Here is a 14,640-nt window from a genome sequence, read left to right as displayed (position 1 = left end):
TCTTGACCCATTTGTTTCTCACATAAATCCTTAGAGAATCATGACAACTGTACATCTACACTGAATGCTTTATTTTCATGTGTGCAAAATATGTGTCAATGAAGAAAGTGTCTGAAGGATGTAGCTAAGGGGCCAACTCTCTCCTGTCTTCCTCACATACCATCATGACCTGATACGTGAGTGAAGTTTATGGGTGTGTTCACAGTACCAATACCAGACACAGTCTTAGCAGAGATGTAGCTTCAAATTCTCTCTTACCCTTGATACCTGGAAATGGCTTCTAACGTGCAAATTAACCCCACAGTGTCAGGTGTGACATCCCAAGTGCCCACGTGCACATGCTGCTATGAGGAAGGCCACAGAAACCCACCTCCCAGTCTCTCCGTGTGGGTTATTACTTTGGCTGCCCAGTCTTTTTTTGTTCTGCTCTATCAGGCCTCTGAGCTCTCATTAGGGTCCACTTCATGTGACAGGACCTAATGGGGTATATGTTTCTCCCCTTCAACTGAAGAGAATAGATGGGGTGTGAAACAAGGCCTAGATATGGGGTTAAATGGGTGGCTAAAAGCTGTCCTAACACTGACTGCTCTTGACTTGGGAAGTCAGCTTATGGGGAGCAAAGGCTTAAGGGCTGGTTCAGCCCCACAGCCTCCCTCTAGAGTGAAACCACAGTCTCAGGGCAGCTCTGTCCTGGGCTCTGTTTCCTTGTGGGAGGTCTTAAACTCCAGGGTTAACCCTATGCTAGAAGAACCCTGATTTTACTAAATTAGCTCTCCAAAGGAACCATCCCTAGCACCCCTCCGTTCCCATGGACCACTGTCTAAATGAGAGGTTGGCAAAGTTTTCTGCAAAGGACAAGACAGAAAATATATTAGGCTTCGTGGGCCGTATGGTCTCTGGCGCAACTACTCAGTTCTCCGGTTGTCATGTGTCAAGCAGCCACAGACAGTACATAAACAAGTGGGCATGGATGTATTCCAGTAAAACTGTATTTATGGTTACTGAAACCTGAATTTCATATAATGTTCAGGTGTCGTGAAATATTATTCCTCTTTTTATTTTTTTTTTCCTATCCATTTATAAATTTAAAAATCATTCTTAAGTCACGGGCTGCACAAAAACAAGTAGCAGGCTTGATTTGACCTTAGGCCATAGTTTGTTAACCCCTGGTCTAAATCCTCAGCTTTTACACCCTGGAAGTGACCCAGTTCGAGTGGGAAAGGCAGGGGTTACCTTCCTTTCCTTCAAGGAAATATAGCATCCATACAAGCAGAAGTTGTAACTACAGGTAATGTAATTTTTGTCCCCTGTAAACAAGATAATGCATAGATCCATATAAGTGTACCTCATAGCAATCATCATGAAAAGTTCTGTTTGCTATAATGCATTACTGCTTAACATATCTGGAATCTCCTCCTTGAGAATGACCTTCAGAACACATGTTTGTGAAAAGCCATAGTGACAGGAAATCTCCATCCTCCGAAGGTGGAGTTAATGTTTAGAGACAGCCAGAAACAAAACAAAATGAAACAAACCAAACCAAACTGAATGCAAAAAACCATCTCCATTTAACCACCAATAATGATAACAATGGCCTAGATACCACTATCCTTTCAGAACCAGGCTGGGAAATCAGTGGTGGGGGTGGAGGTTGTGCTGGAACTAAATAAAGCCATTTTTGTTCAAAACTACTCATTATTATGAGGTGAGCCTGCTGCAAACTAAGCTTGGAAGTCCTAACATGGCCCCTAACAATGTGAGTGTTGTTTGCCCAACACACTGCCAGTCAATTCAAAACCATTTTGAGGGAATTTTTGTCAATACTTCAAAGCCAAGAGATTTCACATAAAAGGTCAGATTTTTTACTTTTCTTGACAAAATTAAAAGATCAGGCACACTGGGCTCTCGTTCTCATACAGCAGCCATAGCAAAAGCCTCCCCTATAGACACAGCACATGAACCGTGGGCTGGAGCAGTCCCTACCATGCCCTATGGCCCCCAGCCCAGGGGCAGCTGCCATGCAACCTTGTGCTTATGGCCTTTTCACTCACGATAAGAGTAACACAATCACATGGTTCAAAAGTCAAAATGATGCACAAAGCTATGCAGTGAAAGGCTCATTCCCACCTCATCCCCACCCTCCCTAAGTAAATACTTTTGTTAATTTCATTTATTTTTTCCCCCTTCTTCCTTACACTTTTGTCACTTAAAATATATCCTGGGGATTGTTCCCATAGCAGAACACAGAGAATTTACTTATTCTTGTTTTACAGCTACCTCGTATCCCAGTGGATGTATAGGTCAGTTTATTTAACTAGTCCTGTAGTGGACACAGGTTAACAGTCTTCTCTTTTTACAAATATTCTGCAATGAATAACCATGTGCATACGTCATTTCAGAGGTGATAAAGTCTGTTGTGCAGGATAAATTCCCACAAGCAAGATTACTGGGTCAGAGGGTAAATGGGTTTGTAATCCAAAGGTATTGCCAAATTGGCTTCCATATGGGTTGTAGCATTTTGCACTCCAAACAGCAATGCAAGAGCATGTCTGTTTCCCTTCAGTTTCCCCAACAGAATATGTCGACAAACCTTTGCAGTTGCCATTCTGACAGGTAAAAATTATATTTCAGAGCAGTTGTAATTTGCATTTTTGAATCAAGAGTTCTTTTCCTGTGTTTTTAAGAGAAATTTGTATTTCTTTTCCTGAGAACTATCTGTTCCATACTCCTACTGAATTCCTATTTCTGTTGCAGATTTCCCTATTAAATTCTTATCTTTTTAAATCAACTTCTAGAACTGCTATATATATTCAGAAGAGTAGCCCTGTACCTATGATATGAGCTGCAAATATTTCTTTCCAGTTTGTCATTTATCTTTTGCCTCTGTTTATGGTGTATGCATTTGTTTTTATTGTTTGTGATGCAGTTTTGTTGTTGTGTGTGCCTTTTAAATGTGGTTAAATTTACTTATTTCATTGTTTGCTTCAGGCTTTTGAGTTATAGTTTGAAAGAAAGGTATTCCCCATTCCAAAATTAAAAATGAATTTACTCATATTTTCTTCTAGCAATTTTAGAGTTTCATTTTTTAAATGTAAATCTTTGATCTATTTAAAGCTTGTTAAGGTGCACATTGTGAGAAGTGAAACTTTCTTGGGTGCTCGACCTAAGATTTCAGGGAGGATGATAAAGCTACCAGAACATCAATAAGAGTGAGATCTGAAGAATGGGTGAGAAAGAGCAACTGATGAGAGGAAGAGGGAGAAGAGGGGTGGTGAGGGAGTGGAGACTAAACAGAAGCAGCATCTCCTGCAGGAGTTCCTGGCAGATGGGTTCCATTACTCACTGGTACCCAGGGCCCCTTTTATTACTTTTCTCCAAAGTAGCCACTTACTTTTAAAGATTTAATGTGTTTGGCCGTACCAAACTAACTGTACTTAAGTAATAATTAGTTATGTTGCCCTTTCAACAAAGTCATTTACAGCTGCCAATCAGTTTCCGGTCAGACTGTGCTAACCAGAATGACCACGCTGAGTTGATGTACTTTCAGCCAAAAGCACAGAACTTAGAAGTGTCAGTTGGCTTAAGAAGACTTTTTTGGAAGACTTTTTGAAATGCTGAAATTAGTCTGCATACAGCTTACTTCTTTGTTCCTAGATCTCTAAGGACATGGGGCTTCTGATTTCACCCTCATTCAAGACCTACTGGTGCTATATAAAAGGGCAAGGGAAAGTGTAGACTTCAATCTTCAAAAGTGGGCACATTGAACTCCATGCTGTACACTAAATAGTTCTCTTAGCAGCTTTTCTACTCAAGGTGCCCTGAGAAAGTTCTTAAAAATTGTTTCCTCATGTGAATAATGCTCTGTTCTGAGAAAAACAGAGAGTAAAAATGAGAAAAATCTGCAAAGGTGAATGGTGAGAGTGTTGCTAAAATAAAGTATGTAAAGGGCTTTTCACCAATTAAGTTGGTTCCTCTGCCCAAAGTAGAGGCCTCAAGGGAGAACTGATGAGCGTGAGATGCTTAACACAGCTGACCGTCATCAGGAAGGCATGCCAAGGTCCTTTGTGTTGGTGAGTGGGCACCACCCCTATCAATTAATTCAGAATCTCTGGGAGGTGGGGCCTAGGTATCAGTCATGTTTAAACTCCCCATATGATTTCCATGTGCAACCACTGCTCTGGAACGGTATTATTCAAAGTGTTTTTCTCAGACCAGCAGCACTGATGTCAGCGGGAACTTGCTACAAACGCAGAAGCTCAGGCCCCAACTTAGACCTTCTGAATCAGAATCTGTATTTTAACAAGATCCCCAAAATATTCACATGTGCATTAAAGAAGCCTTGGGCTAGAGGAGCTTTTCTCAAAGTGTGGCACCTAGACCACCTGTATGAAACTCATCAAGGGGTTGGGAAGGTGGGGGAAATGGGGATCAGGAAGGAAGCCAATTCTGGAGATTATAATTCTACAAATCTGAGGGTGGGGCCCTGAAATCTGCATTTTTAATATGTTCCCAGGTGATCCCTAAGCCTACTGTTTGAGAACTACTCCCAAGAGGAATATGATAGTGGCTTTCTCCTGGCCTGCATAGAAAGTCCCTCAGTGACTCCAAAAGGTCAAAGCACACCCATTGCAAGTGGAAGATGAGTTGGGGATAATCTACAAGTGCTTCTCAGCCTGACAAATGTAATGTTTCTGCTGACTTGCAACAGAGCAGGTGGTGGCAGTTAAATCAGCTTTCATATTGACACAGAAATGAGTCTCTGCGTTCTCTTGGGTTAGCGACCGAACAGGATGCAATTTGGATACATAAGCCTCTACCTTAAAAGCAGGATTAAAAATATAAAATGTTGATGTTCAGATGCATCCTTCTCAGATGATTTCAAAAACCCCTCAAAATGTGTGGCGGAGAGCCAAGAAAGAGTGAATTCTCTTAAGGAGATCTCTTTGTTTTACAGAGTTCTTTTTTTCGAAATTTTTGCTTGGGCCCAGATTTCTAAATGATAACGTGGGTAAAAACTGAATCCAGGAATGGAAAATGTGATCTTTCTCAAAAGATGTGTTTGAAGTGTGTAGTACTTCCATGTAGTTTTACTTTATCTTTTTTATATAAAATACTCCTTGATTGATTGATTGATTTTTGGCTGCGTTGGGTCCCTGCCGCTGCCCACGGGCCCTCTCCAGCCGCGGCGAGCCGGGGCCACTCTCAGCCGCGGTGCTCGGGCCCCTCATTGCAGGGTCCCCTCCTGCCTCAGAGCATGGGCTCCAGGCGCGCGGGCCTCAGCAGTTGTGGCTCCCAGGCTCACTAGCTGTGGCTCACGCAGGGGCTCCAGAGCGCAGGCTCAGCAGCCGTGGTGCAGGGGCCCAGCCGCTATGCCGCATGTGGGATCCTGCCGGACCAGGACACGAACTCTTCCCCCACCCTCCTCCTCCCCTCCCCCCTCCCCCCTCGCATTGGCAGGCGGACTCCCAACCACTGGGCCACCAGGGAAGTCCTTCATGTAGTTTTAAAAGCACTTCAGCTCATGTAAGATATTTTTAAACTTCTATAACAGGTTTAAGTGGATTTATCTTCAAATACCTAGGATTCCAAAATATGGCTCACACTTGACTTGAGGTGACAGAACTGAAATCTTTGTAATTTTAAAGTGAAATAAGACCATAGTGGTTGTAACGGATAATGAAATGAAATGGGGAACTGCAATGTGATCTAAATGTGTAATTACTGAGTTAAAATCAGCAAAAGCAAAGAAAGTTAACACTAGAAAACAGATTTCTGAGGCTTTGCTTTAAATACTTTTTTTAACAGCAGTGTTTCTTAAACCTTCTGGGGGTAGTGCAATGGAGCCCCTTTGAAAATCTAACGAAAAGCTATGGACTCTCCCTAGATGCACGCGCCTGCGAGAGCACACGCTGACATTTTCTGAAGTTCCATAGACTTTTTAGAGCCCATATGATGAACCACAGCTTTGACATTGCGTTTTAAAAAATTGCTCTATGTTGATTTCCACTATTTGTAAGCACTTTAGACACAAGATTAAGTTTCTCCGTAGAAAGGTCCCGGGGTTGGTAAAATTAGGGCTGATTGTTTTCACTTAAACAGAGACTATTAGGTCGGCAGTCTTGAGCTGATGAGCCGAGGCCAGGTGAAACGCCGGACCACTAGATCATGCCAGGGAAAGAATCCCTTTATTGAAGAAGCCTGCGCTCTCTCAGAAATGCTACCTCCGTGCTCTCAGGGGGCCCCTACGAATTGCACAGGCACAGCCCGGGGCTGCTGTGGCTCCTGGCACACCAGAAGGTGAAAACTTATGTCCAAAGTTAGGAAGCAGGCTCTTAAAAACACTGCCTACTCCCCTCATTTATCTGCAGACTGAACGACGTCAGAGGTGGAAGACTTACCCCTTCACTCCCTCCCCCATTTAACAATGAAGAAAGTGACCCCAGAGGGTTAAGGTGCTTGCCAAGGTGACTTCCCCAGAGGGCTCACACCCAGGACCTCTCCCCACGGCACCTTGCCGTCTGGCCAGGGGAGGAGAGGGCGTCTAGGGCTCTCTCCCCACACTGTACGCCGCTCACCCCGGCGGGGGCGTCAAGGGGAGCTGAGACCCCGCCTACCGGCACCATGGAGTAGGTCATCATCAACAGCATGTCGTGGCTCTCGGCGCGGATGTGCTGCGCCGGCTCCCCGCCGTGGCTGCGCTTGTTGCGCGCGGCGCTCACAGGATCTGGCGGTGGCGCGGACGCCCGGCGAGGTGCGTGACTCAGCTCCGCCAGGAAGGCGCGCAGGGCGCTATCCTCGCGCTGCTCCCGGCCACGCTGTGCCTCCAGCGCTCGCAGCGCCGCGCTCAGCCCGCGCCACTGGCACAGCGCGAACACCGTGCCCACAGCATTGAGCGCCGAGAGCAGGGCCACGGCGGCCAGGGCGCCGCGCAGCCCCCAGCCCGCGTCCCCGCGGCCTCGCTCCGCGCCTCCGGCCATACTCTGTGCGCCTCGGGCCAGGTCGGGCAAGGCTCTGCCACCTTTCAACCCCGCAGCCTTTATACGCTGTGGGCAAGCTGTGGGCTGGTGGCAGCGCCGTGAGTCACGCCGCCCTTTTGGCCTGGCTGGCGGGGCGGGTTGGGGACAGTAGTGGTGGCGCCCGAGCAGCCCGGAGGGACAGGCAGGCGGAGAGGGGGAGAGGAGCGAGTGGAGACAGTCCGCGGAGGGGGGCAGGGCTCACGCTCCTGGTGCCCAGCCAAGCAAACCAGCAAACCCGTCTCTCCTTCCTTTTCCCCCGCTGCCCTGCGCGTGGGCATTGCCGTGGCCCAGACGGGCAGAACGAGGGTCAGACTGAGGGGGAGAGCAGGAATTCTTATGGCCTGAGAAGTCGCTGGATTCCACCCCCTCCTCCCCCCACACTGCCCTCTCTGGAGAAAAGGATCAGCATGCCCAGATGCCAAGGCATGTGCCCACTGTCCCTGGGAGGTCTGCTGCTGGGCTGGGTCCCAGGCTGCCTATCATTCCTCCCCAGGGTCATAAGGCCTCATGTGGCCACTGAAGACCCCACTCGATCTTTCCTAGGAAGGGAATGGCTAGAGACAGGGAAACAGCTGGCATTGGAGGGTTAAAAAAGCCACCCATCCAGAAAAGCCCAGCCCTGCATGACAAGCAGGAATTATCTGTGAAGGGAGATTATTCAGGATGTGACAGGCCAAGAACTCTCCCATGAGACCCATATCTGGGAGGTAGCAAGGTGATGAGAAAAAAAAACTCCAGAGTGGAAATCAGGAGAACTGGTTCAAACCCTATCATGCTGCTAGCCAGCTGGGGGGCTTTGACATGTCCCAAGACCACTCTGGACTGATTCTGAGGTGCTCTCTGGCTGAAGGGTTCGGACTCTGGGTCCCTGCTGGACCTTACCTTACTTAGCCTGTCTTACTTGAGGGGGCAGTTGCCTCATACCTCCTGGCTACCGCTTCACAGCCCCCACCATTTCTTGTTAGCTCATTTGCTTGCTGTGCCTCAAGGGCCACTGTCCCCCCCTCCCCCAAGTGACTGAGGTCACTTCTCAGTCTCCTCCAAGGACCTCTTCATCCCTATTTTTCTCAGCTTTCTCTAGAATGGCTCTGCCTCCCTGGGGCCCCAGGGCCTGCAGGAGGCCCTGGTCGTGTGGGAAGCCACAACTAGAAGACAAGATTGCGGTTTCCACAGCCCATTATCTCAGAGGAGGAGGTGGCTCCCTGCCACTGAGCCAGCTGGAGCTTCAAGGTTCTGTGTCAAGGTCTGGATTCCTGAGTTTTAATTGGGACATTGACCAACTTGCATATTCTTAAAAGAACATCCAGGATGAGGAATCAGGAAAGCATGAAGGCCCAAGTGGTTCATGAAGGACCTCAACTACGGGGACATGATGTATGGGAGGGGATGGGGGTGATACAGAAAATGTTGTCCAGTTCCTCCCAACTCTAACATATTATGACCTATTGGAAGAACTGCCATGTGCCCTCATCTCTTTTCATCTAGGCATAGGATGCCAACTGTCAGGCTTAGGACCAATGGGGAGAAGCCATGGAGAGACAGAGTTGGAGGTCGGTCGGCCCCAGTAAGATTTTCATTATGTCACTAAAAACTTACTGAGCGCCTACTGTGTGCTGGGCACAGTAATGGGTGTTGGAGGTACAGAAATGAACAAGACAAGCAGCTTTTTCAGTGTAAGCAGTTGGAGTCCCATGGAGCCTCCTGAGCTTCTCTTTAGCCTAACATTCATACAGTTTCTATTGCCAGACCATCTGTCACCAATGCCCACCATTAACAACAGAGTATACAGCTCCTGAGGTTAGGGGTCACATCCTGTTTAACCCTGTCTCCCCCCAACAACCAGCACAGTCCCTCGCTTAAAATGGCCATTCAATAATTACCTGTTAAATGAGCAAATTAACAAACGAATGAAAGGCTGTATGGTGAGGGCAAGGCTATGTTAAATGATGTGTGTGTAGTGGTGGTAGGGCTTAAGAATGAAACCCTGCTTATGCCACAGAACAGGCCCCACCTTCCTTGGAAGGCTGCCTGTCTAATGGTCAGGAGAGTGAAAGTAGCCTGACACACACATCCCCACCCTTTCTGGTTCAGAGCCCACAGGCAGTAGAAGATGTTCAATGGACTTTAGTGTGGTTGGCTATGGGCTGTCTGAACTTGCTGATATCCATATACTGTGCCTGTGCTGTTGACCAACTCCTTAGTTCTTCCAGATCTTAGTTCTTTAGTTGGGTTATAGTATGCTTAAGGAAGGGACCTCTCTTCACTGTGTCCATCACAGCATGGACTTGTGCAAAGTAGTAATATTTGATTAATTGATTGTCAATGCTTTTTAAGGAACAGAACTTTGAGTGGGTGGTAAACTTGGCCTTTTGTCTGAATACAGTGACTTTGAGATTGGTTATGTGGGGCGCTTCAATCTGTGGCTTCCTAAGCCTCCTGAGACTTTTTGAGAGGCTGGTATGTCTGTGTAGGCTGCCCTGTCTAGTATTCTCTGGATGAGCTGGTACATTCTACCTATTATTAAAAAATAAAGTTAGCTATTAATCTGGCCTGTTTTGTTGATATAGGGGGTTCAAGACACAGCAAGGACATGGGGAGATATCTGAGTTTCCTTTTCTGGAGACCAAAGAAGCCAAGAACATCATGTGCTATCTTTACGGTGAGAAGTAGTTTTTCCATTAAAAGGCAGATGCTTCGTTTCCAAAGGTTAAATAGAATGGTCCTTAGAAAATGATTCCAGCTGGTTAACTTTAGGGCCCTGGAGAATAAAATCCAATTCAAGAATATGCTCCAACTTCAATTCCATGGCATTTTCTCCTGATTGTGAAGTGAATAATTTTCATTTACTTTAAGGCCTGGCACTTGGGTATTTTGGTCCAAAGGTTGGCAGCTATGTTGTGACTTCTGATGGTGCTTTGCTGCCTCCCCAGCCCCACCCTTCCTCTTTGCCACCGGTTAGGGAGAAAGTCTCTCTAATAATTGCCAGCATGTACGTCTATCTTCCGCCCAACCACCTCTGGTTTTAACTCCCCATTTCTACATTTTAACCCCAAGAAACTTCAAGCCACCCAACCAAAGTTAGAAATTCTCTCATTTTCCTTGTTTGTTCATTCATTTAACGATTCATTTATCCACTTATTCAACAAATCGAGTGCTTACTATCTGCCAGGAACTGTGCCAGGAACTAGGAATAAGATAGAGAGCAAACCCAGACACCATTCCTGCCTTCCTGAAGCCTACAGTCTAAGAGGGGAGACAGATAAACCAAGTACTCACAGATGAGAGGGCATAATTCTAAATGAGATGATGAGATGGATGCCCTGAAATAAAGGAGTGTGATTCTGTGAGATTATATCACCGAGGTACCTGTCCTAGACGTGGAGTGTGGTGCCAGGGAAGGCTTCCCAGAGGAACTGATGGTGCTTGAGTTGGAAACTAAAGGTGAGTCGTCATTAACTAGGTGACAGTTTGGGTGGGAGAGTTGCAGGCAGAGGGGAGAGCATGTGTGAGGCCCTATAACAGGAGGTACCATGGCTTGTTTGAGGAACCATTAAGAAGGCCAATGTGGCTGCAGCATGGAGAGCACTGGAAGCAAGGAGGGGAGGGAGTGAAATGAGGCTGGAGACAGAGTTAGGGGCCAGTCTCTGAGGGTGGGACTTTGTAGGGCTGGGGTCTTTACTGTTAGAGGAGTGGGAAGCCAGTGAGGGGTTTTAAGTGTATGTGTGTGTGGGGGGGGTTGGTTTGGTGGATGACAGAGGCAGTGTTTCGTTTTCAAAGATTACCTTTTCTTGCAGGGTTTGCAGTGGCTCCTGTCACTACAGAAACTATGTATGATCTCTGACCCACACCAGGCTAAATCTCAGCCTTTAAACCCACTTTTCCAAATGAAATAAGAAAACACTGAGTTCTAGAAAGTGCCACTTTCTCTTTCACTGTACATTTAAAGGTAGCTGAAAAATATAACTGCAACTAACATTTAGATGATTTGGCTAATCTTGATACTAGCTGGGGTTTTTATATAATACCCAGCAGATATTTGCATTTTCTGAGAAGTCAGCCTTTGGTGCTTCAGGCTGAGACCACCAAATCAGGTTATGCCTAGGTTAGGAATAAGGCTAGATGATATTGCTTCCCTTATGAGATTTTGGTCTAAGTTGATCAGGTAACAGATTTCCACCTATCATAGTTATAGTTTCTTAGGCCTTTGAGCAGCCCAATTATTGTTGGACATGGAGCTATCCAAGGTTGTACAGCAGTGCTATCTCAAATTTCCCCTCTACCCTTTCTGTGCTTTGTTTCCTTTGTTTACAGTAAACATACCCCCCCATCCCATCCTGCCCTTTTAGCACATGGTAGCCAATTGTCACAGACTGGGTTCCCTGAAGCAGATACTGAGATACAATTTGGGGTGCAAGATATATATTAGGGATCAGCACCTATGAAGGAAAGAAAGAGGAAGCAGGATTGGGCAGAAAGAGAAGTCCAACTCAGTGCAGTTCTGCCAAGCCTTGGCCAGCCCACTGGGAAGCTCTGGATTGAGCATTGCCCATCAGTGTCCTGTGTCAGGCCAGAATGACTGGGCTTCCTCCCTCTTCTCTCTGGGTCACAGGGCAGATGTGGGCTGCCCTGGGGAGGGTGTGGCCTTGGGCCCCGCGGCTCTTGAAGCTGAGGCACACCTTGACCTCACTCCCTGCAGCAAGTCCTTCCTTGAAGGGGGACATGGGCACATCTCCATGTCCACATTTCCACCTGATTAGTGACAGACAGGTCCCCAAATTCCAACATTAGTAGACTCTTAATTGTAACCCTGTCAGACTGTTGAGAAGTCTTCTTTTTCATCTGGAGTTATGGCCTTTCAGTAAATAAAAAAAGTGATTGTTTTCAGAGGCTGAAGGAAAAATATGAAGAGGAGCTCCAAGACTGGCTTTGAAATGGCTAAATCCGTGGAAGTAAGATAATACTGCAAAGCCCCACTTAAAAGAAACTTGAACCGCTGTTTTTGCAAGGACAAAACAAAGCTTTATATGTGTAGAGCAGTTCAGTTTTCAAAGTACTTTCTCATGTCATTTGAACCCCATAATAAGCCTGTGAAGTGAGCAGGGTAAGTCTTACAACCATTTCACAGATGGAAAAGCAAGGCTCAGGTGGGGTTAAGTGCCTTGCTCAAGATCATCCTGTTGTAACCTCACCAGCATTTATCCATGCCCTCTTCATTGAAAGTGGGAACCTTCTTGGCCCAAATTTTGGCCAGTTAGGAATGCTCAAGATCATGGGCAGAAAGTAGGGGAAAATAGGGCAGGGAAAGGATTCAATGTGATGAAATGGAAAAGGGCTTAGAGTGGCACTTGGCTCCAAGGCTTAAAAACAAAGGCGGCATAAGCACTGAATGCTAGAATGTGTGAGATTCACAAGGGAGAGGAAACCAGTCCCCAGTCTAACATTTTATGGAGGGTTCACAGAGAGCAATGATGTCAGAATATGATTTCCTGGAGACTAGGTAGTGGAACCATCATCTCTGCATCTCAGAGATGAATAGTGAACCTGAAAGAAAGGTTAAGTAGGAGTCTGAGAGCCCAGGACCTTTTCTTCCTGGGATCAGAAGCCAGAGTGACAAGCAAGATTATATATGCCTCATCTCTCCAGATGCTAAGTGGGAGGGACCAAAAGGTATTCCTGCCAATATCAAGACTGGAGAAGATGGCACTACGTCTACAGAGCCAGGGGACTGAAGCCAGGCATTGGAGGACTATCCCCAGCCAGGGGGAGTGCAGATCAGACTACAGAGCCTGACTGCGATGACTTCTTTTTCTTTTTTTCTAAGAGATGTGCACAGCTGTGATACTGGGCTTCATCTCTCCCATCCTCTCTCTCTCTCATTCTTTGTTTCACGATCTTACAAAACAACTAGGAATGAATTATTCTTGTGTGTCATTTTACCTTCTTTCAAAACATGTTATCATGGTAAAAACACTTAACATGAGCTCTACCTGCTTTACAAAGTTTTAAGTATATGATACAGTATTGCTGACTATAGGTACAATGTTATACAGCAGATCTCTAGGATGTATTCATCTTGCTTAACTAAAATATTACATCCTTTGATTAGTAACTATTTCATCTTCCCTGGCTCATCCCCAGTCTCTGGCAACCACCATTCCACTCTTTGTTTCTATGAACTTGACTATTTTAGATACCTCACATAAATGAAATCATGTAGTATTTGTCTTTCATGATGACTTTTTTCATAATGCCTTTTTAGCATAATGTCCTCAAGGCTCATCCATGTTGTCTCATATTGCAGAATTTCTTTCTTTTTTAAAGGCTGTATAATGTTCCATTGTATGTATATACCACATTTTCTTTATCCATTCATCTGTTGATGGACATTTAGGTTGTTTCCACATCTTGGCTATTGTGAATAATGCTACAATGAACACAGAAGTGCAGAAATCTCCTTGAGATCCTGATTTCAATTCTTTTGGGTGAATACTCAAGAGTGGGATTGCTGGATCATGTGATAGTCCTATTTTTAACTTTTTGAGGAAACTTCATACTGTACCATAGCAGCTGTACCATTTTACAATCCTACCAACAGTGTACAAAGGTTTCAGTTTCTCTACATTCTCACCAACACTGTTGACTTTTGGTTTTTTGATGATAGCCAGTGTGAAATGATATCTCATTATGGTTTAGATTTGTATTTTCATGATGATTAGTGATGCTGAGCAGTTTTTCATGTACCTGTTGGCCATGTGTTTGTATTATTTGGAGAAATGTCTATTTAAGTAGTTAGCCCATTTCTTTAATCAGGTTATTAGTTTTTGTGCTATGGAGTTGTAGGAGTTCCTTATATAGTTTGGAGATTAACCCCTTATCAGACATATGGTTTGCAAATATTTTTTCCCATTCCATATGTTGCCTTTTTACTCTGTTGATTGTTTCTTTTGCTGTGCAGAAGCTTTTTAGTTGGATGTAGTCTCACTTGTCTATTTTGCTTCTGCTGCCTGTGCTTTTTGTGTTAGATCCATGAAATCATTACCAAGACCAATGTCATGAAGAATTTCCACTATGTTTTCTTCTAGAAGTTACAGAGCTTCAGGTCTTACATTTAAGTCTTTAATCCATTTTGAGTTGCTTTTTGTGTATGATATAAGGGTCCAATTTCATTCTTTTTTATATATATATCCAGTTTTCGCAACACCATTTGTTGAAGAGACTATAATTTTCCCTTTGAGTATTTCTCAGCACACTTGTCAAAGATCAATTGATTGTATATGCATGGATTTATTTCAGGGATCTCTATTCTGGTTCATTCTCTATACTTCTGTCTTCATGCCAGTACCATACTGTTTTGACTACTATAGTTTTGTAATATATGTTGAAATCAGGAAGTGTGATGCCTCCAGCTTTGTGCTTCTTTCTCAAGATTGATTTGGCTATTCATGGTCTTTTGTGGGTCCATATGAATTTTAGAATTGTTTATCCTATTTCTGTAAAAACTGCCATTGGGATTTTGATAGGGATTGAATCTGTAGATAACTTTGGGTACTATGGACATTTTAACAACATTAAGTCTTCTAATCCGTGATCACAAACTGTCTTTCCATTTGTGTATATTTTCTTT

General features: G+C 45.0%; 1 protein-coding gene across 4 annotated transcripts in view; it reads right to left on the bottom strand.

The window, feature by feature from the left end:
• GLDN (gliomedin) overlaps positions 1 to 7,006 on the bottom strand; it is a 65,291-nt gene extending 58,285 nt beyond the window's left edge. For all 4 annotated transcript variants that reach the window (XM_060169180.1, XM_060169174.1, XM_060169190.1 and 1 more), the window contains exon 1: positions 6,615 to 7,006. In XM_060169180.1, the coding sequence (XP_060025163.1) occupies positions 6,615 to 6,977 (363 nt within the window). In that variant the 5' untranslated portion in view covers positions 6,978 to 7,006. The remainder of the gene's footprint in view (positions 1 to 6,614) is intronic.
• Positions 7,007 to 14,640: the final 7,634 nt, after the last annotated feature.

This window comes from Lagenorhynchus albirostris, chromosome 1 (assembly GCF_949774975.1).
Source record: "Lagenorhynchus albirostris chromosome 1, mLagAlb1.1, whole genome shotgun sequence".
Lineage (NCBI taxonomy): Eukaryota > Metazoa > Chordata > Mammalia > Artiodactyla > Delphinidae > Lagenorhynchus > Lagenorhynchus albirostris.
This window is presented reverse-complemented; position numbering and strand designations above follow the sequence as displayed.